At 39.6% G+C, this 26,823-nt stretch overlaps 5 protein-coding genes across 9 annotated transcripts; 4 read left to right on the top strand and 1 right to left on the bottom strand.

The window, feature by feature from the left end:
* Window positions 1–17: 17 nt before the first annotated feature.
* traf3ip3 (TRAF3 interacting protein 3) lies at window positions 18–6,811 on the top strand. 2 transcript variants are annotated; one of them, XM_078254829.1, is made up of 14 exons: window positions 24–133; window positions 823–1,278; window positions 1,376–1,520; window positions 1,627–1,744; window positions 1,835–1,862; window positions 1,980–2,009; window positions 2,681–2,776; window positions 3,524–3,595; window positions 3,810–3,950; window positions 4,095–4,232; window positions 4,315–4,450; window positions 4,547–4,692; window positions 5,895–6,011; window positions 6,302–6,811. In XM_078254829.1, exons 2-14 carry the CDS (start codon window positions 856–858, stop codon window positions 6,500–6,502), a joined length of 1,791 nt encoding a protein of 596 aa, XP_078110955.1. In that variant the 5' UTR covers window positions 24–133; window positions 823–855; the 3' UTR covers window positions 6,503–6,811. The 2 variants fall into 2 exon arrangements, with proteins under 2 accessions (XP_078110956.1, XP_078110955.1); XM_078254830.1 differs by lacking the exons at window positions 5,895–6,011; window positions 6,302–6,811 and adding an exon at window positions 5,038–5,887 and having other exon boundaries at window positions 18–133.
* A 1,210-nt stretch (window positions 6,812–8,021) lies between these two features.
* Window positions 8,022–10,349, top strand: dnase1l1l (deoxyribonuclease I-like 1-like). The gene is made up of 8 exons (XM_078254836.1): window positions 8,022–8,177; window positions 8,268–8,356; window positions 8,463–8,549; window positions 8,641–8,762; window positions 9,234–9,346; window positions 9,566–9,723; window positions 9,889–9,985; window positions 10,115–10,349. The coding sequence occupies exons 1-8, from the start codon at window positions 8,037–8,039 to the stop codon at window positions 10,193–10,195; spliced, it is 888 nt and encodes a 295-aa protein (XP_078110962.1). The 5' UTR covers window positions 8,022–8,036; the 3' UTR covers window positions 10,196–10,349.
* Window positions 10,350–10,446: 97 nt separating this feature from the next.
* Window positions 10,447–13,618, top strand: LOC144520792 (uncharacterized). 3 transcript variants are annotated; one of them, XM_078254827.1, is made up of 7 exons: window positions 10,447–10,488; window positions 10,823–10,865; window positions 10,958–12,697; window positions 12,784–12,850; window positions 12,959–13,025; window positions 13,102–13,221; window positions 13,323–13,618. In XM_078254827.1, exons 1-7 carry the CDS (start codon window positions 10,483–10,485, stop codon window positions 13,437–13,439), a joined length of 2,160 nt encoding a protein of 719 aa, XP_078110953.1. In that variant the 5' UTR covers window positions 10,447–10,482; the 3' UTR covers window positions 13,440–13,618. The 3 variants fall into 3 exon arrangements, with proteins under 3 accessions (XP_078110953.1, XP_078110954.1, XP_078110952.1); XM_078254826.1 differs by having other exon boundaries at window positions 10,448–10,488; window positions 12,956–13,025; XM_078254828.1 differs by lacking the exon at window positions 12,784–12,850 and having other exon boundaries at window positions 12,910–13,025.
* Window positions 13,619–14,300: 682 nt separating this feature from the next.
* LOC144520798 (uncharacterized) lies at window positions 14,301–18,395 on the top strand. The gene is made up of 7 exons (XM_078254837.1): window positions 14,301–14,569; window positions 14,762–14,860; window positions 16,076–16,107; window positions 16,408–16,433; window positions 16,563–16,616; window positions 16,718–16,780; window positions 18,009–18,395. The coding sequence occupies exons 1-7, from the start codon at window positions 14,488–14,490 to the stop codon at window positions 18,214–18,216; spliced, it is 564 nt and encodes a 187-aa protein (XP_078110963.1). The 5' UTR covers window positions 14,301–14,487; the 3' UTR covers window positions 18,217–18,395.
* Window positions 18,396–19,970: 1,575 nt separating this feature from the next.
* On the bottom strand, window positions 19,971–25,982 carry LOC144520795 (uncharacterized). 2 transcript variants are annotated; one of them, XM_078254831.1, is made up of 8 exons: window positions 25,455–25,982; window positions 24,782–24,820; window positions 24,398–24,706; window positions 23,719–24,024; window positions 22,593–22,907; window positions 22,266–22,415; window positions 22,055–22,127; window positions 19,971–21,655 (listed from the first exon to the last, which is right to left on the bottom strand). In XM_078254831.1, the coding sequence occupies exons 1-7, from the start codon at window positions 25,483–25,485 to the stop codon at window positions 22,084–22,086; spliced, it is 1,194 nt and encodes a 397-aa protein (XP_078110957.1). In that variant the 5' UTR covers window positions 25,486–25,982; the 3' UTR covers window positions 19,971–21,655; window positions 22,055–22,083. The 2 variants fall into 2 exon arrangements, with proteins under 2 accessions (XP_078110957.1, XP_078110959.1); XM_078254833.1 differs by having other exon boundaries at window positions 19,971–21,652.
* Between the last annotated feature and the right edge of the window lie 841 nt (window positions 25,983–26,823).

The raw sequence follows: 26,823 nt of genomic DNA, 5'->3' as shown, positions 1-26,823 counted from the left end.
TATGCTCAACAGAAACAGCTACATGTGAAAGACAGACAAAACCCCCGTACACTATTTCAGAAGAGTGAGAAAATGGATGACTTCTTAATCACCTCATCAAGACTTTTTCCTACTGAATGAGATGGCATCGTAGGTAAGATCTATCATGTGTTTCTGCTTATTAAGCAACATTTTATCTTTGCATTATCTTCCCTCCACAGCCTCAATCAACACTTGCCAGGGCCTATAGTCTGTCTTTGACAACTCTGATACTCAGTGTTAAAGGAGCTTTCTGAGAAAATGCAACAGCAATACAACCACTGCAACTTCTAAACTTCTACATTACATGTACAATTACTACTACTAAAAGTACTACTATATAAGCTGCTACTACTACTGCTGCTTCTATTACAACTGACCCACATGGTTCACAAAGAAAATGCATTTCTGTGCAACACAGAGCATCCTAAATTTTATTTAAAAGATACTGTTAAGGCTATGCATTTTGCTTTATTTTATTATACATTATTTTCCTTTGTTTAGGTAAAAGTCTCTAGACATTAAACTATCAGAAGTGTTTGTTCTTTATACCACCCAAGTTTTAGGGCATATTTCAAGTGTTTTCTATGAAAATGAAAAAATAAACTGAACTGTTAAATACAGTTATATGTTTTAAATATACAGTATATATCTGCACCTGCATCACTTCATATTTTTCAGCTAACTATAACATTTCATACACATCAATAAATTGTGTTTATATTCTAAATCAATTGTTTACATACCATATATTTCATCATTAGAAATAGTTATAATCAATCTCCTGATACATTTTCGCTGTAGGCTTGAGGCACGGTAACAGCCAGAGGAGCTGCCATGGACGCCCTGGCAATCACTGGAATACAGCTCTCCCCAGTGAAACACTTTGACCAATTAGTGGACATCAGAGCAGAAAAACGTGAACACCTGCGAGGACGTAACAACGTGACATCATGTCGCAGCCCTACGAGAGAGTTTGACACAAGACTGATAAAGAATGAACTGAAGGAAAAGAGGCATCTTGAGTTTCTGAGGAGGAGATCAGTGAGCCCAGAGCTGTGTGGTTTGAATACTACAAACTATTCTTCCAGGAGAAAACCTTCACCAAAGACATTTTCAATGAAACATCACAGTTCAATCAGCAAGTCAGAGGCATTGCATACAAATATTAAAAATACTCCCACTGCTAACGGGAGGCATCCAATGATGATTTTAACACCAAATAGCAGCATAAGTGATGGTCCAAGCACCAGCAACTGGGTAAATATACTTTGGCGTTAGTATTATTGTATGTTTCATCTTTCCACGTCCACAGGGAATAACATCTGCATCTTCTTCTCTCTCCTCATTTCTTCAGGCTTCATTATGGTCAGAACAGGCAACACTGATGAGACAAGAGAAAGGCCATGCAAGAAAGCAAGCATCTACCTCCACACAAGCGATAAAGGAATCAAACCAGCACAGGATGAAAAGCTCAGATAAAAGAGAGAATAGTATGAATGGTAAATAGCTTGCCTCGTTGCATAACATTTTGACCAGAGACTGTCAAATTATTTTTCATACTTATAATGCTGTTTTTTTTTGTTTTTTTAAACTTTTTTCTCAAAGCTCAAAAGACAAGCATCAAAACATTCATCCAAACAGAAAAGATTCATCAGAAACTCTCCATTCAAACTGAAAATATTCTCAAAAAAAAGATACTGCAAGAGACCAGTGTGCAGACGGAGTGAGTTGAATTTAAAACTCAGATTTGATGTCAGATGCAGCTGTGATCAGTGTTTTATATTTCTATAATGAGATATTTTCTTCTGTGCAGGTCTGGTCTTGTCACTGTCAAGGAGTCAGTAAGTTTCAAACTGTTGCTTTATTCACTGGGATTTTAAATCTAAATTGCATATTAGAAAAAAATAAGATTTAATGAAATGTAACTGTTTTAATGTCTATTATCTCTCACATAATAGGATCTTCAGAAGTTAACTGACTACTTGCAGGTAAACTATTATTTCCTTAAGTAATCCTGCTGTTGGTGTGTTCTTTAAGTCACTTTGACAGATGAAATAACACATTCTTCCTATAATAAATGAAAAGTTAAATTCATCTATATAAGAATTTTACTGATACAGCCTCATTTATTCTGGTATGACCTGTAGCTTATGCTGACTTATGGTGACTAATGTTAGCGAACTGACATTACTGAAATAAGTTTGTGACTTTTCCCTTCTTGTGCTTCTGTTACACTATATTTTATAATTTACTATCATCCAATACTTGTCACTTGTGGCTACAGTGGCTGTTAATAAGCAACAGATAGTTTTTCTTTGTTTGAAGCTACTGTATGGCCTGGAAGGTTAGCTAATGGTGGCTAATGTTAGCTTGATTTAACTTACAGTAACTGAAATAAGTTTGACTGAATGACTCTTCTGTAGCTTGTTTATATCTCCTGAAGCTACAGTAAACACCATACTGTGTGACGTTAATTGCCTGCCTTTCAATGTTTTAGGACAAAAATAGAAAAATATTAGTTTTATTTTCACGGACTACATGAGATAACCACTGATGTGGTGACCATAATTTAAATATAAGGTTAAAACCTGAACAGAAGATGGCTTAGTATTTGCATGTTGTTGTAGCTCTCTCTCCTCTGCTGTGTGTTTTCTGCCAGGAGGCCCTGTGGAGAGAGGAGGCCATGAAGAAGAAGCTGGCAGCCCTCCAGGAGAGCACATCAAACCTCATGAACTCCTCCAACAAAATATGGATGGTAAGACTCTCCATCAGAATGCACACAGGCTATCATCGAGCACACCGCCAGTGTTTCACAGTTACAGTCTCCAAATACCAAACACATATCTCTTGTTTATAAGGGCATGTTGTTTCTTTGGTTCCCTGGTTGATATTACACTGAAAATGTCTTCGTCACAGTTGTGTGCACAGCAGTGTATGGCAGCTGCTACCTCAGGAAGGCCTATGCAGTCTGTGGTTTGGAGCTTCCTGCTTCCGCTCTAGCCCATACTGCATAGGACGAGTGCAAGCTGTCATTCTTCTACAGGAAGGGCGTGACAGTCAGCAGCTATTATAGGTGCTATGCATCCTCATTAGCTCTCTTTTGACTACTCTGGCTGTAATGAATGGAGGGGAAATATTTGTGTTTCCCTTTTTGTTTTGTTGATTTTTTTTATTTAAATTTGAACAGCTGTGGATCTAGAAGATGATGTAGTTTAAATAATAGTTTAAATAATTTATGCTTTTTCATTCTCACTCAGGTATGTCATTCTCAGGCAACTTGTTATCTTATATATTTTTTCACACTCATAGCAGTATGGTGCTGCAGAACACGCAGATATTGTGATCTTTCTTGAGGCTCACTTATGCTGCAAGTTCCCTTTGTGCACCAGTGAGCGCAGGCAGTGAAAGAACATGCTGTCACAGACTCTGGTAGATGAACCATTCATTTTCCATCTGCAGGCTACAACGTGACAGCCAGTCATTTCCTTTCTAACCCACACAGGCTCGCTGCAGTGAAGACCTGCTAAGAAACAAGATCAAGGCTCTGGAGGCGCAGCTGCAAGTCTGCCTGCAGGTAAGAAAAGCAGCTGGTGGTTAAGTGTTTTAATGTTTTTCTTTTAAATATTATTTCTATGCAACAACCCAAACATTTTGTCAAACAGCCAACTTGTTTTACACTTTCACTATGTCATGCAGTGATAGTGCAGTGTGTCTCCTTCATGGTTTGGGTTTGCTTCTCACCCTTTAAGTGTCTGTAGGTTTAACTCAGCAGTGTTGTATTCTTACAGAAGTTTCCCAAGGATGGAGTGAAGAAGCTGGTGATACAGATGGAGAAGCAGAAACTGGTGTATGAGGAGAGGGTCCTGGTCGCCCTGCAGAAGGTCACACAGGAGAAAACTGAAGCGCTCAGCAAAGCTGCGACAATGCAGGTCAAATATAGCTTTTAACTAACTTTTGACTATGCTGAAAGACACATCAATGTCACTAACTTATTTCAGTTTTCTGGTGATAAATGTGTTCTGTTGACATATTGCAGCTGGATTTCTATGGTACTTTGTATTTTTTGCCAGCAGGAAGCGCTAATTACAGCAAAGGCAGAGGCACAGAGGTGGCAGAGCCTTTGTGAGCAGCTGAAGCTGAGCTCTGGACAGCTTAGGGAGAACCAACACCTCAGTAATGACCAGCTGCAACAGCTGCACAGCCATGTGGAGGTACGGTATAGACAGTTGGACCACGTGGATGGCCAGAAGATTCAATGTAAATGGTTGTGAAAAACATTTGTGTCCTGTGCAGCTGTCCAGAGGCAGAGAGACCGAGCTGAGGGAGGAGGTGGTTTCATTGAGGCAAGAGAAGAAGGAGCTACAGTACAACATGTGTGTTCTGGAAGAGGACAACCAGATTTTAAGAGAGGAAATCCAGAACCTCAGAGGCAAGACACTTAGACCTCAGAGTCATGTTGTTATAATCTTTGTAAGATTTCAAATACAACATGGATCCTTTATTTAAACTGCTTTCTGTTTACTAGATTGCAGCAATGAAAGCCAGGACTTAATGATGCAGGAGCGTCTGAAATCAGAGGAAGCAGAGCCACAACTGACGGCAAGGAGGGACTCTCAGGTGGAGGAGCAGCTCCGTCACACTCAGGAGAAACTCCGACTCAAAGAGAGAGAGGTAAAGTAGAACAGTGTACTACAGCACATTCACAAGCTTTGTGTTTTGTTTGCTTTCAAACTGCCACACTGGTGATAATTACAGTTAAGTCTTTCACATAAAGCTAGCTTCACTAATGTGTTAAAACTATTAAAAATGATTGATGATGTTCAGCTTACACACTCATGCTGCTAAATTGAGACTAGTAGTACACTAGGTCACATTCAAGTCACAGGTTAAAGCTGTTCATTTTATAAACACTTGTAGGCCGGGCCATAGGTTAACTCTGGGTCTTCAGAGTTGAAGGAGACTGAGCAGCTGTATGATAAGTAACAAAATGCTTGGGCCTGTGTGTCTGTCTCCCAGGTCCCAGGCTCCCAGATAACGCCACACACACACACACACACACACACACACACACACACACACACACACACACACACACACACACACACACACACACACACACACACACACACACACACACACACACATCTTGGGTTCATGATTTAGGTAAGCAAATGTGTTTACGGCACCAGTAATATCTTTGTTTGCATCGAAGGTTAGAGAAAGCTTGTATTTGTTAAACAGCTAAAATTAACACCTCCAGCATGAGTTAAATACACATTGAAAGGGCAGAAATCCTCAGAGTTGGGATGGCACTCCATGACACTACACTGTGGTTAAATTGTACTGCTTAATCCTAATTATCTTCAATCGAGATAATTGATGCTTCTACATAAATCATTAAAGTCTCCTGCAACTTCTTCAAGTCAAGAATTTTAGCTCTTGGGCGCCTGGGTAGCTCACCTGCTAGAGCAGGTGCCCATATATGGAGGTTTACTCCTCGACTCCTGTCATTCCTATCTCTCTCCCTTTTCATGTCTTCAGCTGTTCTATACAAATAAAGGCCTAAAATACCCCAAAAAGAATAAAAAAAAAAATTCTACAACACATTTCATATTACTTGCCCTCTTTCATGGAAAACATTTTAGAGATAAAGATACATTTTGCCATCTCTGGCTTTACACACATATCTTTAAAGATCACCTGCATTGTGTGTGTGTGTGTGTGTGTGTGTGTGTGTGTGTGTGTGTGTGTGTGTGTGACTGGCACAAAGACATCTCAGACAAGGTGGAGAAAGGGTTGCTGCTGTCTCTAGAGATCTGAAGCGCCAAAACAATAAAAGTATAATACATTTCAGTATATAATTCCAACCACAGTGCAAGGAGTTGCAGACAGAGCTGCATGCCATGGAGCAGGAGTGTCAGTCCAGCCAGGCCCGGCTGTCGCAGTGCAGGGACGAGCTCCGGCAACTCAGCCACCGCCGCAAGAGACCGGTGAGCTCTGTGTGTGTGTGTGTGTGTGTGTGTGTGTGTGTGTGTGTGTGTGTGTGTGTGTGTGTGTGTGTGTGTGTGTGTGTGTGTGTGTGTGTGTCCTTGCTACACTCAAATGCTCTGATTTGCCCTTACATTGTCATTGTCACATTTTCTGTACCAATTTATTTTGCTTCAGTTTTGCTGCAGTGACCAAATCAGCTACAACACAACATCAGCAACAATGACTATGATTCCCTGCTTATATGTACAGTACTATATATAACTTTGACATTTCTTCCCTCTTTATTTAGACACAGTGTGGCTCCTGGTGGAAGATGTGTGTGTTCTTCCTTCTTCTCCTTGCTGTGGCAGGGGTTGCCATGTTGTGGCTGTGGCATCCTCCTTTCAGGGAGCAAGTTGAAGACCTGTACTCAGACATAGAAACACGCATTGAAGACTATCTCATGGACATGGCCTCTCCTCAACACTCAGGCTGTTTTAGACCGATATGATAATGTCACTGTTCAGGAACATATTTTTTGTTGTTTTGTAGCTTTTCTAGGATGTAGTTTGTTGATATTTTTGTATTTCATTCAGTTTTAGACATGGTACTCAAAGTGTGTGTGAAAATGTTGTGTTGACATGTGTAGGATGTTTGCAGAAAGTTCAAATACAAGTGAACACTTCCAGAAATAATCGTGTTTTACATGATATGATATAAAGAAATAGTGATTACAAAAAGAGTTACTGTTTGTGTAGTTTTCTTGAAAAAGATTTTTAATGTTGGTGAGTTGAAATCAAATAAAGTGACATTGGTTAGAGTCTGGAGTTAATGGTGCATTGGGTTAAGTTTAACGGGAGATACGTGAGCTCTCCATAGTGAAGACATTGTAAAGAAGGGACTTCACTTAAGTTGGTCAGAGTGGACAGTTTCTCGTTTTATCCTTGTGCATCTTAAACAAATCATCATCCACCGACCAACATTTACTCTCCTTTGGATAAGGTCTCATCCTACTTAGAGAAGTTCCTGAGTACCACTGGACTCATCCATACTTACCTAAAGTCTGTATGACTCCTACACTGTCTTAAACCTTTTAACTACTATATAAAAATATAAAATTGTACATGAGTACAACAATAAATGTATTTCATCACATTTCACCAGTGCATAAAATGTTTGTTATTGCATTTAAACAAGATAAGCTTTTGTCAAGTGTATCAATACTGACTTATAGTTTAATCATTGGTGCATTTGCAACACATTTCATGAGCAGAGCTACTATAGAAGATTCTATTTCAGGTCTCTATTTCATCTGATTTTATTGAATTTTAAATTATAACAGCAATAATGCCAAAAAAATAAGACAGATATACAATTAAATTAAAATGAAATTATATAAGTATAGATTCTTTTTATACAGAATATCTTTTAGTTTGGTTATGGCCATATTACTCCTATACTAGATCATGAAGTACATGATAGGAAGAAAAAAAATAGTTTTGTCGTTAGAAATACAAATGATTGTCACTGCAAATACTGTATCAGAGGTAGAACTGTCCCCATCACAGTTAAGACTGTGCCAGTGTTCAGCATTAATTGTGTCAGTTATGTGATGGCACTGTGTGGTAACTACCAGCTGCTCATGTCAATGCTAAAATGACAGAATAATAAGTTTCTACACAAATGTTCATGAACTGACAGACGACACCGTCTATTGTCTGATTACACTCAAACTCAAAGACAAAACACACTATTGTTCATTGTATTCAGTGGTTTTAACTGTTCCAGATAAAGCTCCATTCTCAACAGGCACTGACGCAGCACAACTACCACACAGATCTTTCACCTACGTTTACCTGCATGCTCCCCCAAATACACCACATTGACTGAGGTCAATCTCCTGGTGAAACTGCTACTGAAGGTAAGAGGCTGCAAAGTGTGTGCAGATGAGTGAAGAGAGTTTTTGCAAAATATTTCACAATATGACTAAGAGGATCTTACCAAACAGAGTTTGTTTTACATACAGAGTGACAACCCTCTGCAAGATGAGGACTGCAGTTCTGCTGTTTGTTGTGGGGTTGTGTGTGTTGAACGTCACATCTTCCCTGAAAATCTGCGCTTTCAATGTCCAGAGTTTTGGTGAATCAAAAGCAAACAACAAGAAGGTCATGGGAATTCTCCTAAAGGTATTTTACTGTGCCGTGCATAACAACTAAAGCAACATCCACACAAAACTAGACAACTGATTGATCTTTTTCCTTTCTTTTGCTCCCAAGATTCTTTCTCGGTGTGACTTGTGTCTCATTCAGGAGGTCCGAGACTCCAAAGGAGCAGCAATACAAGCTTTGGTTAAGGATCTTAATAGGTACAAGCTTTCTTTGGTTCAAAAACTGCTAATTTAATAAAAATCTGGTGAGGCCTCTGTAACACCTTCAACTTTAAACGTACCTCATTGATGTTGTTGTCAGCAGATTTGACAAATCCAACTCATACTCCTATGTGGAGAGTGAAAGGCTGGGGAGGAAGACCTACAAGGAGCAGTATGTCTACATTTACAGGTAACCCCTATGAAACACAAACCGATGCTGTTGATGGTCAGTTTAACGTGACATTCTTAATGTTGTCTTTTTCCTCTCTCATCTTCTCCAGGAACAATGTGCTGACAGTCAAAGAGCATTATCAGTATCCTAAACTAGAAGGAGAAGGGACAAATGAAACAGATGTTTTCTCCAGAGAGCCTTTCATTGTTCGCTTTCACTCCCCTACGACATGTACGATAAAATAAAAGGCATCTTTAGAATGATACAGGAAAAGAAATTGCAAGTTAGTACACACCAGCTTCACGAAGATAGACTTTCTTTTCCTGGTTCTGGGTTTTTAATCATTCTCTGTCACTACTGATGATCCGAGGAAAAAACTAAATCACGCAGAATGACAAATGCAGCAGAGTGCAAGCAGCCAGAAAACAAGCTGGGTTCATCCTCCATGATTGAGGTAACAATAACAGTTGAAATAACTGATTTACTGGATTTGGAGGAACAAAAGAGAGGCCTGCACTTGCGCAGACATCGGAAACCTGGATAATATCATAATTGTGTATACAGGGATATTAATAATCCGGTTTCTCTGTGTTCCATGTGAACACCGTATCCTGAATAAGATCAAAACCAGGAAAAGACTGAAGTCTGCATGTGAACACATTCATTGAAAATGTGTCATAATGTTTTTTTGTTTTTTTGCAGTGGTGAAGGATATTGTCCTGATTGGGCAGCACACTTGTCCGAGAAATGCGATGAAGGAGATTAACGAACTGTATTCTGTCTTCAAAGGAATTTACAAGATGTGGAAGACTGATGTAGGTTAAATCGCATCATCATCATCATCATCATCATCATCCTCCTCATCCTCATCCTTAAACTAATTTTGGTCATTTTTGTATCCATGTATATCTTGGTCAGAGTTCCTCAGCTTAGCCGCCTCATATTGGTTTCTCTCTTTCACGTAGCCTATGATGAGATTTATGAGTAATTTCAATCTGTTGAACTTTCCTTTTTGCTTCCTTTCATTCATCCAGAATGTAATAATCTTAGGAGACCTCAACGCTGGCTGCAGCTACGTCACCATCAAGGGCTGGAGAGCTGTGCGCTTGAGGAGCGACCCCAAATTTCGCTGGCTAATTGGAGATGAGCAAGACACTACTGTCCGTGAGAAGACGCACTGTGCCTATGACAGGTCTGTGACTGCTGAATACTACATAATTCTACTGAAGTCATAGAAGTAGTACTCAACAAATACTTTGCATGTATACTCTCTATAATGATATGATTATTATAAGGGCTTTCTGCTGCAGGGTAATGCCTTACAATATGTTTTTTTTTTTTTTACATTTTCAAACAGGATCATTGTCCATGGACGTGAGATTATTTCCAGTATAGTGCCAGGTTCAGCTCAACCGTTCAACTTTAAAGAGAATTTCCATTTAACAGAGGAGGAGGTAAACATGTTAAAACTATACCTTTCTTTAGTTCAATGTTAATTATAAGTATATATATATATATATATATATATATATATATATATATATATATATATATTTAACATTAATCCTGTTCTTCATTTTTAGGCTCTTGAGGTGAGTGACCATTTTCCTGTTGAAGTTGACCTGAAGCCCAATCACCGCTACCTCCTACGCAATGAGCTGTAGGACAACCATCAACAAACCCGGATGTCTTGATTTTAACTGTACTTTTACTGGATTTTAGTTGTCAAAATAAAATAAAAATTCCCAACAGAATATTCACTGATAACAATTGTTCTTTTATAACGACTCTAACTCATCATCAAAGTGGCACTGCACTCATCTTAGTTACATAAGACACCAATAAACAAGAGTTGTTTCAGCATGAAGGAACTGCATGTTTGGCTGCTGGAGTTTATATTGTGCATCGGAAAATCTAAACCACATCAAAGCTGACATAATTTCATGAGCTCATGAAGGTGAGTTCCTGCAGCAACACAAAACACAAAACATTACTTTTGCGATTTCACTTTTCAGAGAGACTTTTTTTTTTTTTTACACGTGATTATCTTCAGTTTTATGGTAAGGCTTACATAATGTTGACATTTGTAGTTATATATTTATCCAAATATATTAGTTTTGATGTGTAATTTATGCACAGTCTGTTTGACAGGAAGCCACTTGCAGCAACAACAGATGAGAGTGACTTTGCGCTCTCTTCCTTTCTGAGAAGAGATTATCTGTGGCAATGCAGTAATGCTTGTCTTGATATAACTTCTGCTATATAAACTACTGTTTTCCCTCTTTGAAAAGATGGAACAAAGTTTTGCAGATCTACTCAGTGATGCTTTTTCAGGTAAGAAATATGTCTTGTTGTATTTATTATTTTTTTCTTTCTTTTACTATTTACTAGCAGTATTTCATTTTCAAATGATGGTGTTGTTACAGAAACATCTGTTCCATCATTCCCTGATGGAGATTTGGACTTTGAGAATTTAAATTTTGATGAAAAATGTGAGGAAGACAAAACAGACATCTCTCATGAAAACTTACTTACAAAAGAAGACGAAGCTCTGCAACAGGAAGCAACTGGTCCAACTGCAGTTTCGTCTGGCATAAAAACTAAAGATATATACGTGGCTGAAAATGTTGATGAAAAGCAGTGTGATGATAAAAGCGATGAGGAGGATTTTGAAGGTGCAGGGTTAATGAGCATGGCCAAAACACCGGTGGAGGATTACACAAGCTCAGAGTCTGAACAGGAAGGCTCTGTCTCTGGAGAAGATGAAGAGAATGAGGAAGAGGATATGGGAACAGGAGAAAAACCAGGGGATTTGCTGAGGTTGGTTCACTGCAGTGACGAGTTTTGCAATGGTAATAAAGAGGACAGGGTCTTTGCTGAGGGACCACCTCTGGCCCCGGAGGGTGCTGAAAACCCTCAAGTTAGAAATGAGGAGCAAGGTGAGGGTGAGAGTGATGAGGAGGAGTCCTATTTTGAGAGAGTCCCTAAATGTGGCAGTGAGATGATGATAAAAGGTGACGGGATTGAAGAGGATGAGCAAGAGAGGGAAGAAGAAAATAAGGAAGAAGACGTGTGTGATTCTGAGTGTGAGGGCATGAGAATCGAACAAGAAGAAAATGTTCTCGCTCTGTGCTTTGAGCAGAATCTTGAAAGTCCTTGCAGAGATGGCCCGGGGAAAGCCAGTTTGAAGTTTCCAGAAATATCAGTGCAAAATCTGCAGGATCTTATTGCTGAAGTTGATAGTGAGGATTATGGAGAGAGAATGAAGGATTTCTCAGGGGACGAGCACCAAGACGCAGGTGAGAGCTTTGCAGATTATCCCTCAGACTTGTCTTCTTGTGAATATATAGAAGGTGGAGCAAAAAATCAAGAGAGTAATCACCAGTCAAACGCCTTGGCTTGTGCATTCGAAAGCTGTTCAATTGCAAAGCAGAACACCTGTCTGGAAAGAGCTGTGACACATGGAACAGGGATGGGAAAAGCTGAGGACACTGATGAGGAGAGAGACGGGTATCTGTACAGCAGAGATTTAGAGGGGGATGCTGATGAGTTCAGGGGCTTGGATGTGGCAGCTGGAGAAAAAGAGATTGTGGAGAATGTATCGGGCGATGCAGCTGTAACAGGGTTTGATGATGGAGGTGAGACAGGTGAGAGTGATTCCTACATCTCCAGTGATAATGAGGACGAAGAAAAGAGCAGCAATGAGGAAATCATTGATAGTAGACAAGATCTTAAAGGCAACAAGCAACGGGTGGAGACTTGCGGCGGGAGCAGTGCAGCGTTTCCTGACGATGATGACGACAACAGAGTGAATCCAGCCGATTTCGACATAAATTGGAATATAGATGTGTTGACAACTGATACCCTTCGGTCTGAAGACCTGTTAACCACAGAGGACACAGACAAAGCGGAAACACTGCCTTCATATGTGACTCAGCGTCCTCCAGAAGACGTCAACAGCTACTCAACAACCACAAGCCCCTCTAACCAGGGATCCCTGGATGATAGTTTCTTCTTCAACACTGAACCTGAAGCCTCTAGGATCTACGAGCTGGGACAGTTGGGAGACGACGAGTATGAAGAGGAGAGAAACTGGGAACAAGAGCAAAAGAGAATCAAGGCTTTCTATGAGTTTTATGACAGCGACGAGGAGAATGAAAGACAAGGTAAGTGAAGATGATGAATGGCATAATCTTTATATGGAATAACATTTTCAAACAACTCGTCAGTTTCCATTTGTGCATTTTTATAGGGAGGCAGACAAAAGTTCAGTTTTGTGCAGATCCATTGTCTCAAGTCATTCACTATGAAACTGACAGGTGAGCAGACTTTCTAGTAGGTTTTCAACTTTTTTTTCCCTCTTCAACTACAAACTTAGACAGATCTAAACGAAAAACAACTGCGACTGCTTCCTCGTTTCTCAGCAGTGACAGAGACTCAGTCAGCAGCTCCACAGAAGGGGAGGAGGACCCGAGCTCTGCAGAAACATCTGAGGTTTGCATGTGGACACATATGAACACACATGAAAACACATACGCTAGTTTTTTTAAACTGCTTTGTCTTTCTCCAGGAATGGAGGGAGCCTGACCACACCATGCAATTGACACCGGCTCGTGATCCCCCGAACACTCAGCTACCAGAGAACGTGCCAGATATCAGCAACACACACATTTGTACCAAGAAACACAAAGTACTTTACTCACTGGCCTTTACTTGAACATTCACTTTGTTCATTTGTTACTGAATTGTTTGGTTACTTTTACCTCTCTGTCCTGTCCTTTGTTCCCACAGTGTTTCAACATGCTGAAGCTGACACTGAAGATGGGTCTGGTGATACTGACAGGACTGCTGATGTTCTGGTTTGCCACAGACAAAGCGGGCTGGCTCAGCCGCATGTCGTTCTTTTAGGTCAAAACCTAATTTTGGTCCTTAAAACTTGTTCACATGCTTACGGGTGATAATAGAAAAATCCAAAATGACAATATTGTCTTGTAAAAATGCGATGTAAAGTGCTTTCATACATTCATACTTGTGTTCTGTTGTCTGTAACATGCAATGTTGTGCTTCATAAAGAGGGTAAAAATCTGGCTTGTTTGTGTTTCTTAAAATCAATCACAAGCAGCTGTTGAGCCATGATACTTTGCAGATAAAAGTTTTTACAAACACAATCAAACCTTTTAAAAGATACAATACATTGTTACAGATATTACAGATTAAACTATGCAACAGTATGTAAAGTGGTTGAAGTTAGTTGTTGTTTGCGTTATGTTAATGCTTCAGTAGTAATAATCAAAACAATATACGACACAGACACTGAAAAGGGCTATTCGGCTTAATGAGTTATTCTTATTATTTTTGATATGTTATGAAGGGTTACATTTACATTTTGGTGTCACTACTTTTACTTAAGTAGGCTAAAGGATCTGAATATTTCTTCCGCAATTGAGTAATATGACAAATAGAGAACAGTCTTGTTACATTAATATGAGCATTAGCTTTACCATTAGCATTAGCATTAGTAAACATATATTAATATCATTAGCCAGCTGGTGGCGCTGCTTCATTTCTGGAAGAAAAAAATAAAACAGAACAGAAATAAGAAACCATGGAAGAAGAAGAATGTGTCAAACGGAAAACGGAAATGATGTACCACTGACGGAAGGCGCAAATGTTTTTACACTCGGGTCAACATAGGAGGGCGGGGTTTACTCTCTCTCTCTCTCTCTCTCTCTCTCTCTCTCTCTCTCTCTCTCTCTCTCTTTCTCTCCCCCCCCATGCTTCCAAACTCCCGTTCGACTTCACACAGAGGACCGTCCCTACCGCCCGCGCGACGAAACGAGCTCCCGCTTATTATCGATGGGAGGAGTTGTTGTTGCTCTGTTTTTGGCCACCGAAACTAACAGCTCAACTGAAACAAGAACACACACAAAAAACATATATAAATCAAGTCGCAAACATGTCTTCGCTAAGAAGTAAATCTGCGCAGGACATTAGCGACCTGCTGGATGAATACGGGATAAAGCACGGGCCTGTGGTCGGTGAGTGGCTCTGATTCAATGTTTACTTTGCGCCCGTTTTCGAATCAACGTTCACGCCAGCTAATTAACTTCACAGGCCTCCCCCTACCTGGGTAAAGTTACTAACTACTCCAGTAGTAGTTGTTGAATTTCCGTGTACATTTGATCATTATGTCTCAACTGTACGTTGTGTGTGACTCTCATTGTACCCAGACTCCACCAGAAGTCTGTATGAGAAGAAGCTAAAAGAGGCCATGGCCAAAGGGAAGAAAGGGAAACCATCACCTGACAAAACCTACTACAGAGAAGAGGGTAACTGTTGTATATTCATTTAACATCTACACAGCATCAAGCTTTACTTTGATAAATACATGTACAGTCCACAGGTGTGCCAGAACTTACAGTATGTCATTTTACATGCCTCAGAGTTTACAGGTACAAGTGTAAATGTTCAACAGAGGATTAAATTGGACATTGTTGCCCCAGTCTTAAGCATGGTCAAAACTGAAGCAACATAAACCAAGATATTCTGACTTTTAGTTCCTTATAACCTTAATGGGACCTACCTGGTTAAATAATTAAATAAAACATAGGATACTACACTTTCCATAATGCAGCTACCACAGGCTCAAGCCTCAAGCCAAAAACGAGATCATCAAGGTTAGTTTTGATTAGGGGTGAGACGAGACACCCAGCTCAGATTTTAACACTATTTTACAGAAAACTTCAATGAAGAAATAAGACTGGAAAAATAGTCCTTTATTCAATCGAAAGTCACAAAATGAAAACCGAGCACTGAAAGGTTTTGCCATAAACTTAAATGGCTGGCTTCTCTCCTGTATAACTACAGTTACACAGTTACTTACACCATATGTATGGTGGAGAGAGTCTCTTCACTCAGAGAACCAATATTACAACATGGCAGTAGTTGAGACCAAATGTGTTGTACTTGTGTGGTATCCTAACTGTAATATCTTAAGAGTAATATTGAGTTACAAGAATGCTTATCTGTAAGCTATATCAGTTACTTAGCTATGAAGAATAATAGTTAATTTCCTTATACTGTTTCTGAAGTTAGCTGCTAATAACGGATGTCCCAGAAGGAGGCGCTATTACATTGAGTTCTGAATCAGAGTATGTTCAGCTGTCCGGATGTTGACCCTAGTTAAGAGAGACCCAAGAAGTTGTTGCTAGTCAGGGACATGTGAAAGTAACTTGTAAGACTGTCGCTGCTACGTCAACCGGATCGTTGGTCTGATTGGTTGAAGGACTATCCAATTGCGCCCAGAGGCCCATTTGGAAATGGGCTGTGAATGAACGTTCCCCAGACCCACTCTCAGTTACAACTGAGAAGGTTCTGGTGTCAACCAGGCTAGCTAACTGGATGAGTAAAGGGCAGCAAAATATACTTGGACAGAAATTACTGTACTTGTGTAGGCTACTTAAGTAGTGCAAATGTGTGGGTAATAGTGTAATTAAAATATACACTGGCACTGACACTTCCTGATGTTTGTGTTTTAATTTTAGAGGAGGAAGTCACCTATGAATACAGGACACCTGTAAGTATCTCTGTCCATGGTGTTTTTGTGTATTTGTCGCCTGATTTTAACAACAAAATAATTAAGTCAATTCCATTTATATTGCCCAATGTGTGGGCACATGCCGTAATGTGTATGAAATAGGACTTAATACTATTTGTTTTCTTAAGAAGGGGAGTCCCATGGAAGGACCAGAGATACAAATATAAATCAAACGTAACGTTAATTCAATGCAGTGACAGTTAAAGCCGTTGGGCATATAGGTATGCATTCTTTATACCAACACTGTTGTAAAACTTATCACTGCTTCCAATTTTGCAGGTCAGGAGTGACGGTGCAGGAGACAGGTCAGTTCTCTTACAAATCCTCTGTTATTAGCTCCAAACATGCATTGCCTTTCTTCTATTCAAGTACATAAAATTAGCAAATACAAATGAGTCTATAATTTAGTAATTACTTTTTTCTTGTCTGTCTAGTGGGTCTTACATGAGGTCAAGACCAGAGTGGAGTGAGAGAGAATTCGAACATGAGTAAGTTATAATTATATAAATGCTATGCAATAGTTGTTGCTGTCTCAGTTGGTGAGGAGTATACACATACTGTATGTACTGTTTTATGTCACTCTCTACAGGACATCCTACTCGAGCTACTTAAGGTCAAAGCCTGAATACAGAGGAAAGGATTTTGTTGATGAGTAAGTGTATTTATACAAAGTCAAATATCGTCATTAGATGTTATCAGCCTACAATCTATTTAGGTTCAAATTTGCTAAATTGTCACTTTTTTTTTTTTTTACTTCAGTACTTGTACCTAGGGCTGGGCAATATATTGATATCGTGATATGAGACTAGATATCGTCTTAGATGTTTGCTTTCGTAATATCGTAATATGACGTGTTATCTTTTCCTAGTTTTACAGGCTGCATTACAGTAAAGGGACATCATTTTCTAAACTTTAGCTGTTCTTTTATTTGCCTTTACCCACTTAGTTATTATATCCACATCACTGATTATTATTTATCACAAATCTAATTGTGTTAATATTTTGTGAAAGCACCAATTGTCAACCCTACATATCATCGCAATATCATTATTGAAGTATTTGGTCAAAAATGTCATGATATTTGATTTTCTCCATATCGCCAGCCCTACTTGTACCTTACTTACTCACTATTTCCATTTCATGCTACTTCATGCTTCTACTCCATTACAGTTCAGAGGCACTGCACTGCATTTGTTAGAAAGCTATAGTTACTGGTTACTTCAAAGATTAAGATTTTACATACAAAATTTGAGCTTATAAAATATGATTGTGTTTTATATTAAAAAAATAGTTATATCAACCAACTACAGCAACAGTAAAACTAAGTACACATTAATGCATCAGTATCTAGAATGGCACTCAGGAAGTCGTTCTTCCGCCTCGCTGTGTTCATGAGCTTGAAGCCATAATGTGGAAACAAATATTGCTCAGAGCATTTAAATAACGCATTGATAGCAGTTTCCAGTATTTGCATTACAACGATTAATTGTTTAGTCTAGAAAATTGTCCGGGGGGGAAGCCCAGCACAAGTTTCCTCGAGCCCAAGGTGACAACTTCTTATTTTGTCCGACGAACAGTCCAGAACCAGAAAGATATGAAATTTACGATGGTTTAAACAATTGATTATCAATAGTCTTGCTGAAGATCTGTCAAGATGACATTGATTATCCCATAGGGGGGGCAGCACCGCAATTATGTTCAATTGTGATTTTAGGTAACAATAAATCTTGTCACCTCATTGTTGTTTAACCAACATTACAGTTGTTTGAACCAACAATAACACCGGACTTACAGGTCAAAACAAGGTCACATTTAGTGCTACTTTGTGATGGCGAATTTCAATTATGTACTGAAGCATACTTCATTTAATTCCCTTTCAGGCCCGCCATGTACGACACGCCGTACGCTTACAGCAACTCCTATTTGAACTCGACACCCATGAAATCTCAAGATGCCCCAAAGGCACCAAAGTCATCTCGCCTCATCCCATTGTGGGTTCAGTTTGCGTTCTTCCTGGCTGTGGCAGTCTTCCTCTACTTAGTTTTTTCCAGTATGGAGACAAATGAATCCCTCAAAGGAATAGAATGATTTTCTATGATTTTAATTCATGCTCAGTTTAAAAGGATATTATACTTTGTGCATTTTCATGGAATGAATGTGTTTTGGTTAATGCCTTTATTTTAGACATTGCTGATTTGGGCTTTATGCAATATTTCTTTGCTTTATAATTGCAGTTTATTGGCTTGCTTTTGTTTGTAGGTTGAATTTTCACTACAGCACCACTGCTAGAATATATGCCATTTTAAAGGGATATATCACTCAAAATTACACACAATTCTTCTTCCTGTTACCTGGACAGTTTAAGTGTGATCTGTTGAAGTTTTGGAGATCATCATCAACACCACCTCCACAGCACAGTGCACCCACCAGTGTTTGGCTTGCAGTACTGAATATGTCAAGAAATTACATTTAAAACTCACTCCAAAATTATGCCACAGTTGCAGAGTAAATATAGACAGATCTTGATAGTTTATCATAAGATGTCTCATATTAAGAAAGAGACATTTTGATGTTGACTTGAGTTTTGTTTGGCACATGAAGCATCACAAACTGCAAACAAGATGCCAGTCATTTCCGTTGTACTGTGGTGAGCCTGAGCCAATCCTATCTACTGTAAGCCTCAACGATTCACATTGAATCAATCTGCATGGGAAGATCACACAATCTCATCAAAATCACATCAGAATTGGACAACTAATCTCATTAAAACGTCATAGACCATTGTATAAATTTGAGATTCCATCAAGAGAAATGGTAAAATTTCACCAGATCTTGAGCAAGTTTTGGGACAGAATGTGTCTTTATTTCAAAACCAAACACCCAGACTCGTGTCAGTGTATTAATCAATCTGCAGTTCAGTATCCAAGGTATTGCACCAGATCTGTTTAGCATCCCAAAATGTTCTCTTTTTTTTCAGTGTTACAGTACCTGTTAATAAGGGGGAAGTCTATGATTCTGTGTATATTGTTAATATGAAGATTGACCAAAAGAATCTTACAACCTACAAAGTTTACATTATCTTGGGGTACAACAGTAGTATAACTTCCTTTTGTTAGTTATCAGAAATAACTATAATACAGTACAGTTGGGACAGTTTTCAGACCAGCTGTAATGCAAGTGCCTCAGTGGTTTTGTAAAATTATTGGGATGTAATTGTTTTCAGTGTTTAGTTGGAAAAAATGTTCAGTTACACTTTACTGGAAGGTATCTACATAAGAGTGACATGACACTGTCATGAACGTGTCACAAACAAACAAGTCAAACGTTTATGACAACGCTTCTTTTAGTGTCATTCGGTTTTTGTCATGACAATTTATGGTTAGGGTTCATGACAGTGTCATGTCACTCTTATGTAGATACCTTCACGTAAAGTGTTACCAAATGTTTTAGTTCATGTAAAAATATGAACTTTTTCACGTTACACGTTTCAAGCTGTAATGCTATGTTTGTGCTTTTTTCGGTAGAGATATCACATTTGTACTACATAATCCAACCTTTACATCCTGTAGAGTTTGATGTGATTTGTTTTGTATTGCTGTTCTATAACTCAAAAATATTAAAGAGCTTGTATATGTAAACATTTTAAGCGCCACATAATTAACTCAAGGGCAACAATACATTTTAAACGTTTAAATAACTGGTTATTAAAATAAATGAATTATATGCATTATGTTAAAAGCTTTTTTCTCTTATGTAGTTTGATCTGACGCTATAAATTAAATACAGTACATGCAGAAATACAGTATTTAAAGATTGTCAAACAAAACACACTGAACCCAGAATCTCCAACAACAGCCGCATTTTAATCAACTACAGCTTCTATTAACTTTTAGTGCAGTAATGTACATATTGTAAATTACATAAGATGCATAGTAGGGTTAGATTTAAAATACAAAAACATTCTAATCCTTAAGGATCATTGATCCGTAAAAGCGAGTACATAAGCTAGTAGAGCCTATCATTAGAGTTACCTGGTAATAAATACAAAACGTTTTTAAACCGCTTTACACCGACCTGAGGGACCCACATCAGTTTCCCCAGTTTAGCGTTTAGTTGCCGTTTTCCACTCCAAACATCTGGCGCCATGGCAGTAGCCAAGTCTGAGCGAATCTGAAGTCTAGCTGGGACCACTACAGACTTTGAACTGGATATAAACTTAGCACAAAAAGTAAGGAAATTTGTGTTTGGTAGATTATTTCTCTGTGGTAACAATGCTTTTTAGCAATAAATCTTATACCGTTGGAAAGCCTATTTAGGTCCCTTTCAAATGGTGCCCCATTTGTAAGGAACATGCATTTGTGAGATGAGCAGCAGCGCTGAGTACATGGGTTGCGCCCATGAAAAATTTGCCAAATAGCTTATTCTGCCATTGACTCGTTTGGTGGATTGGATGATGGGGACGACGCGGAGAACGCTATGCTGATTGCTGCACCGATAGATAGCATCTCCCTCACTGGAAAAATGAGGCTTGTCGTCATTGGAGGCAATCTCAATGTAGAGAGATATAGAGATGAGATTCTGCAATCAGTGGCAATCCCATATCTCCACAGTCTGGGACCGAACTCTATCCTCCAAGATGACAACGCTCGCCCCCAACACAGGGCGGGGTTTATCAGAGACTACCTCCAGAATGTGGGAGTGGAGAGGATGGAATGGCCTGCCAGCAGTCCTGACCTCAACCCCATTGAACACTTGTGGGATCAGCTTGGGCGTGCCAGAGTGACCAACACAACCACGTTGGCTGACTTGCGACAAATGCTGGTTGAAGAATAGGATGCCATCCCACAGCAGTGTGTGACCAGGCTGGTGACCAGCATGAGGAGGAGGTGCCAGGCTGTTGTGGCTGTGTGTGGTTCTTCCACACGCTACTGAGGCTCCCGTTTGTGAAATGAATAAATTGTTAAATTGCCAATATGTCTTGTTTCTTCAAACTTCAATCATCCAATCCACCAAACAAGTCAATGGCAGAATAAGCTGTTTGGCATTGGCAGAGAAGATTTGACAAATTTTTCATGGGCGCAACCAATGTACTCAGCGCTGCTACTCGTCTCACAAATGCATGTTCCTTACAAATGGGGCACCATTTGAAAGGGACCTAAATAGGCTTTCCAACGGTATAAGATTTATTGCTAAAAAGCATTGTTACCACAGAGAAATAAACTACCAAACACAAATTTCCTTACTTTTTGTGCTAAGTTTTTACTGTCAGTCTTCTGTGGCCAATGGCTCACATTTCACCATAATACAAGACTTAAAAGCCATTGTTTCCAAGCAGTAACACTAGCCGGAAGTTTGGTATGATGTAGGTCTATGTTGGAGTCCAGTAAAAACTGCCTCATCCAAACTGTACTGAACTTTTCCGAAGGTGTGGTTGATGACGGACCAAGCTGTTTGGTTCCGTTCTGTCTCCTGAATCCACGATGGATGCTGTGTGAGCCCTCTGACTGTCCACTCACTCATGATTCTGCTTGAAAGATGAAACAAAATGCTTCACTGTAATTCACTAGTGTGGCACAATTAAAAACATGGACACAGATGAAAAATTAAATATCACAGTGCCTATAAAAAAGTATTTGCCCCCCCCCCCCTCTATGAAGTTTTAATGTTTTATTCTTTCACAATATTGACTCAAAGTAGTTTTAATGTGGATTTACTTTTACACAAAAAAAAATCCTTCAAGATAAAAGTGATCTAAATTAAATACCAAAACAATACGTTTCAAGTATTCACTCCTTTCAATAGGAGACACCTGAATTATCACTGGTGCCAACTGGTTTTAGAAGACACATAATTACTTAAATAAAGATCACCTGTGTGTGGTAAAGGGTGTACAAATACTATTTTGTAGGATTGTGACCTTCAATACCTTTAGTGATATGTTGCCTGCATACTCCATCATAGCTTGTTAATTGATAAGGCAACATAAGTGTTGTCCACACCTGTAGACAGAAGAACATCTATTACTCTGGGTACACAAACAGGATGTTTTGTAAAAAAAAAAAATTAAAAAAAAAACATCTCTGTGAAAAGCTTAAAGGCCTCTGATGAAAAAAAAAATGAAAAAAAAAGGTACTTGCAGGTTCTGGTCTCTCGCTCCAATTCAGTGGGCTTCTTCTCCTTGTTACACAGCACCTTGGCCACAATGATTAAAACGATGACAGCTACGACAAATGTCAGGCCTGACACAAGCCAGCTGATCCCCATTGGACTCAGTACTGGATCTGGGTCTGAGGGTGAGAGGAGTTATCTGTAAATTACATACAGGATGGGTTTTCATAGATGGGATTATAGCTACTGATACAAGTACAGTTGCAAAAGAGGAACACATAAAAGCTGTACAAGTCTGCTTGTAATATATTGGAATATTGACATAGAATATCAGTGATTGTTATTATCAGTGTCACCTCTGATGGCTATTGGCAGGGGTTGGCTTTCTCTGGAGACAAAGGTGCGCCCACCCAGCTGGACCCGATACAGGCAGTAGTAGTAGCCCTCGTTGGAGCTCTGGGCGTTGGGAAAGGTGAAAGTGACGGACGGTGTGAGGGCAGGCAGGGACTGGCGCACTGTGCCGTTGGAGCGGATCAGACGCAGCTGGAAGGAACCTCCTGGGTACTGCTGCGGGGTGGAGCAGGTGATGTTAAAACTGTGGCCTTTAATGACGGAACCAGCCGGGGCCTCAGTGGACGTGTTGTACCAGTGTTGTGGAGTCAGGAGTTCCACTGTGATCAGTCAAAAAGGAATTAATTAAGTTAATACGGGGAATACAAAGGTTTGATCAGGCTAAAAACAGTCCTACCTCTCTTGAAAAGATGTGGATTTTGTTTGAACCCAACTTGGGCCTGAACCGTAAAACTACCATTTTCCTTCTAACCCTTAAATGTTTTTATAAAATATTCTAAAATAAAATGGCCTTTTCGGTTGGGTTATACTCCAGATGTTTGCTAATTAATAACCAGTGAGAGTCACGTTAATAACAAACTAGAAAAATCGGATTAAAAAAGGCCATTAAATGCTTAATGTAATTGCCTATACCAATTGTGAACATGGAAAACTGAAATAAATCAAAATTCATGACAATTATATGAAAAACAGCTGAAATTAAACAAAGAACGATAATACAGAGTAGCAGTGAAAATAAAAATGTGTGACAAAATAACCTAAACCCAAAAGGTTCTCAAAAACTTAACTCACTTTTTGGAGCTTTCAACTGCATCTCACAAATCTTCCTCAGCAAATGGAGCTGGTTAAAGGTAAACTGCCTTTTGTGCTTAGATTATTATTTTTGTTTGTCTTGTATATTACACATCTTATGTGCTGTAAGTTAGGAGTAAACAAATGTGGAAAAAAACCTAATTCAAGGCGAGGGACTTAAGAGAAATCTAAATTGGTCACACCCATAAGGTTTACTTGGGCAGAAAATAAAACGTCTTTATATAGACTGCACAAAAAAACAATGTGCTATGGTAATGGCCATTGGTGCAACAGACTTACAGTCTTATATTGATTAGACAGTGTGATTATATGACGTACCAACAGTGATATTGATGGAGTTGCTGGGTGGAGAGCTGAGCAGCTGAGAAGGAAAGCCGCTCTTGATCCTGTACTGACAACTGTAGCTGCCCTGGTGGAAAGTCTCTATGTCGGACAGTGTCAGCTCCGCTTTTTTCTGGGTCTGGTCCGCCCTCTGTGTAACCAGTGGTGTAGACACTCCATGCTTGTACAGGTGAAAGTCACTGAGGTGACCCTGCAGGATACTGCAGCTGAAGCGAACAGCCTCGCCAGGAGAGAACACAGTGTGAGGTGACAGCAGGGTGAGGGTTGGCATTAAAAGGGTACCTGTGAGTAAAGACAGGTTAATCACAAAATGTAAATGATATCATGAAGTCATAAAATGTGAATAAGGCAGTGGCAGTAATCCGCAAATGCTATAAGCCTTCTGGTAAACTAAATGGATCGATTACAAACTGGCATGCTCAATGTCACAGGTAATGTGTGTCTATTCCAGGTATTTGTCTAGATTACCATATTTAGGATATAAATGTCCAGGTTACTCTACACAGGATTTAGTGTATGTTTAATGTACCAACTCAAATATGAAATACTTGAATCCTGGAAATTGTATGCAGTGAGTATTTGAATTTGTATGCATATATGTCCATCTGGCACTGCTCCTTGGTAGATGAAATGCCTTAACAGAGTGGAGCCTCACCTGAGCATTTCACCACTGCATCATTCTCATGGGTGCAGTAGGCGTTACTGTGAAGGACAACAGCACAGCGTGTCAAACTGGACTCATGTCCGGAGCACTGGACATGCCGCAGCCAGATGGGTCCACTGCCTGCACCATATACTGAACCATGAGGGGTAAATTCAGCTAAGCCACAGCCCAGCTCCAGGCACACCACATTAGACTCTCGGGGGTCCCAGCCATGGTCACAAACAGTCCCCCACTGGTTGTGAAGGAGTACCTCAACTCTGCCAGAACACTTGTTCTCCCCATCAACTAGTCTGACCCCACCTGTGGATCAGAGAAAAAATACTTAGAGACAGAAAGTGTGGGAACAGCTATGGATGCAGCAGGTTTATATCTTACCAAAAGCTGTAACTCCATCCCACAGAACACCTAACAGGCCTTTGAGGAAATTACAAACATGGAATTATTATCATCAGGTGAATACAGAATCAAATCCATTGAAAATGCCAACAATAGCAGCTATTCACACTCCATGCAATTAATTACTAGGTTGTTCAGTTTCGGGTGAAACTGTTTTGAGAGGTGTTTGATTCAACTTTATGGTCATTCTGGAGGCTGTAGTTTGAGATATTTATAATATCTTGCTCACCCCAGTTAGCACTTGGTGAACTAGCGATAAATAGTATAACATCCCTCAGGCACACAATACAATTCAACAGCACCACAAACGTTACAGTCTTCAAAATAACCATATAGTTAAACCTCTCTAAAACGAACACTGAACATTTTAACCTTCATGAGGTAAACATTTAATAACAGGCCATTGTGTTAGAATGCTTAATTTTGAACTAGGTAGCTAGCTAGCTAGTTAGACCCAACAAACTAGCAACCGAGCGACGTTAACGTTAGTTACGTTAACCAATACAATGTGCTAGCTAGCTAACTAAAGTTAATTGCCAGTTATTATCCCGTTGCATAATCACACAAACCAAGCTAACGTTACCTAAGTTAGCTGGTCCTGCTTAAGCGTTAGCTGGCAAACAAGCTTAGCTAACCATTATTAGCTGCTCACCTGTTAAAAGGATATGGAGGAATCTCAGCATCGTTCCCCTCACCCTTCCATCAGACGAGCGGTGGGAAGGAGGCACATTGTCGTAGTGATGATGCTTACAGCCGTTGAAAGCTAGTGACCGCACAAGACATTAGCTAACGGCTCAGCAACTTAAACGTTAACCAACTGACACTTACGGCGCGGGTGTAACGTGAAAGACATGATCGAGAGCTAACCGATGCTAACTCTTTGACAAACAATTAATTCTTGTCTCGAGAATAGATAAAGTGAGGATGTTGAGGAGGAGTCCGGGTGGCAGTCACCATAATATGATTTTTTTCTCCATGAGACTGTCAGGATAACGTTAGGAAAACGACATACCGTCAGGCCGCCATACTCACGTTAAGGATCAGGGAGGTTACACGTCAGCCCGGTGCTGAACCGTTTTCCTTGCGGCAGACAGAGGTCACCACAAGCCGCAGCGCTGCATTAAAACCTATGATTTACATCCGTTAGTTTTCTCATTTTGGAGGGTCACTACTCGGGACAGAGTCAGAAATACAGACAAAGTCATCGTTTTTACTGTGTCTGTAGTGTATTTGACTTCAACACCCGGAAGGCCAGAAGACTATAGCTGAAACGCGTCATGTAATATTCAAGAAATAAAAGAATTTTTGTGCAAAAGGCATAAACACATAACGCTAAGCGGAGCTGAATCTAATTAGCTAGCCAAGTCAAGGGTTCTCCAAAATAACTAATTCCGTTAATAGCCTACTCAACGGCATTACATCTTATTGTGTTAATCATGGACATAAATGCTTGATTAAAGTCACAGCCTATTGGTACCAAAATCCCACTTTGTTATCCCTGTACCAAGGCTCAGCATGGAAACACTGGAGGCACAAATAGGGAATTTCATACTAAAATTCACAGCAGACATTTTCACTTCTCATAGTAGGAAAAGCACAGGCGTTAGCCTACAAACACTAGCAATGGCTCTTTTCTATTCATGTGTTCCAGTGAGAGTGACAAGGATGAACAATACAAGAAACCTGAAATCAAATCTAAATGTCATTACTTTAATTATTTACCCCTGTGTTCTTCCCACTGTGACAAGTCAAAATCTATTCTGGGGAAAGTCCCATTGTTGTAATGTCATTCAGTAACATTTACTTATGAGGAAGAGAAACGACAGTCCTGGTCATGTGCCTGTTCTTTCTAGTTGGAGAGGACAATGTGGATCAATCAACCAAAAACCACCCCAAGGAAGGTATGATTCACGTTGAGGAAAGATTTCACACTGGTGACTAACGCATGTTTTCCTGTCAGAGATGACTAGGCTTTCCGGTATACATGCAGTTTAGTGTCCCAAATTCTCCATACAATGTCC

This window comes from Sander vitreus, chromosome 7 (assembly GCF_031162955.1).
Source record: "Sander vitreus isolate 19-12246 chromosome 7, sanVit1, whole genome shotgun sequence".
Classification (NCBI taxonomy): Eukaryota; Metazoa; Chordata; class Actinopteri; order Perciformes; family Percidae; genus Sander; species Sander vitreus.
Note: the sequence above shows the minus strand (reverse complement) of the source record. Positions and strands in the feature narration are given on the sequence as shown.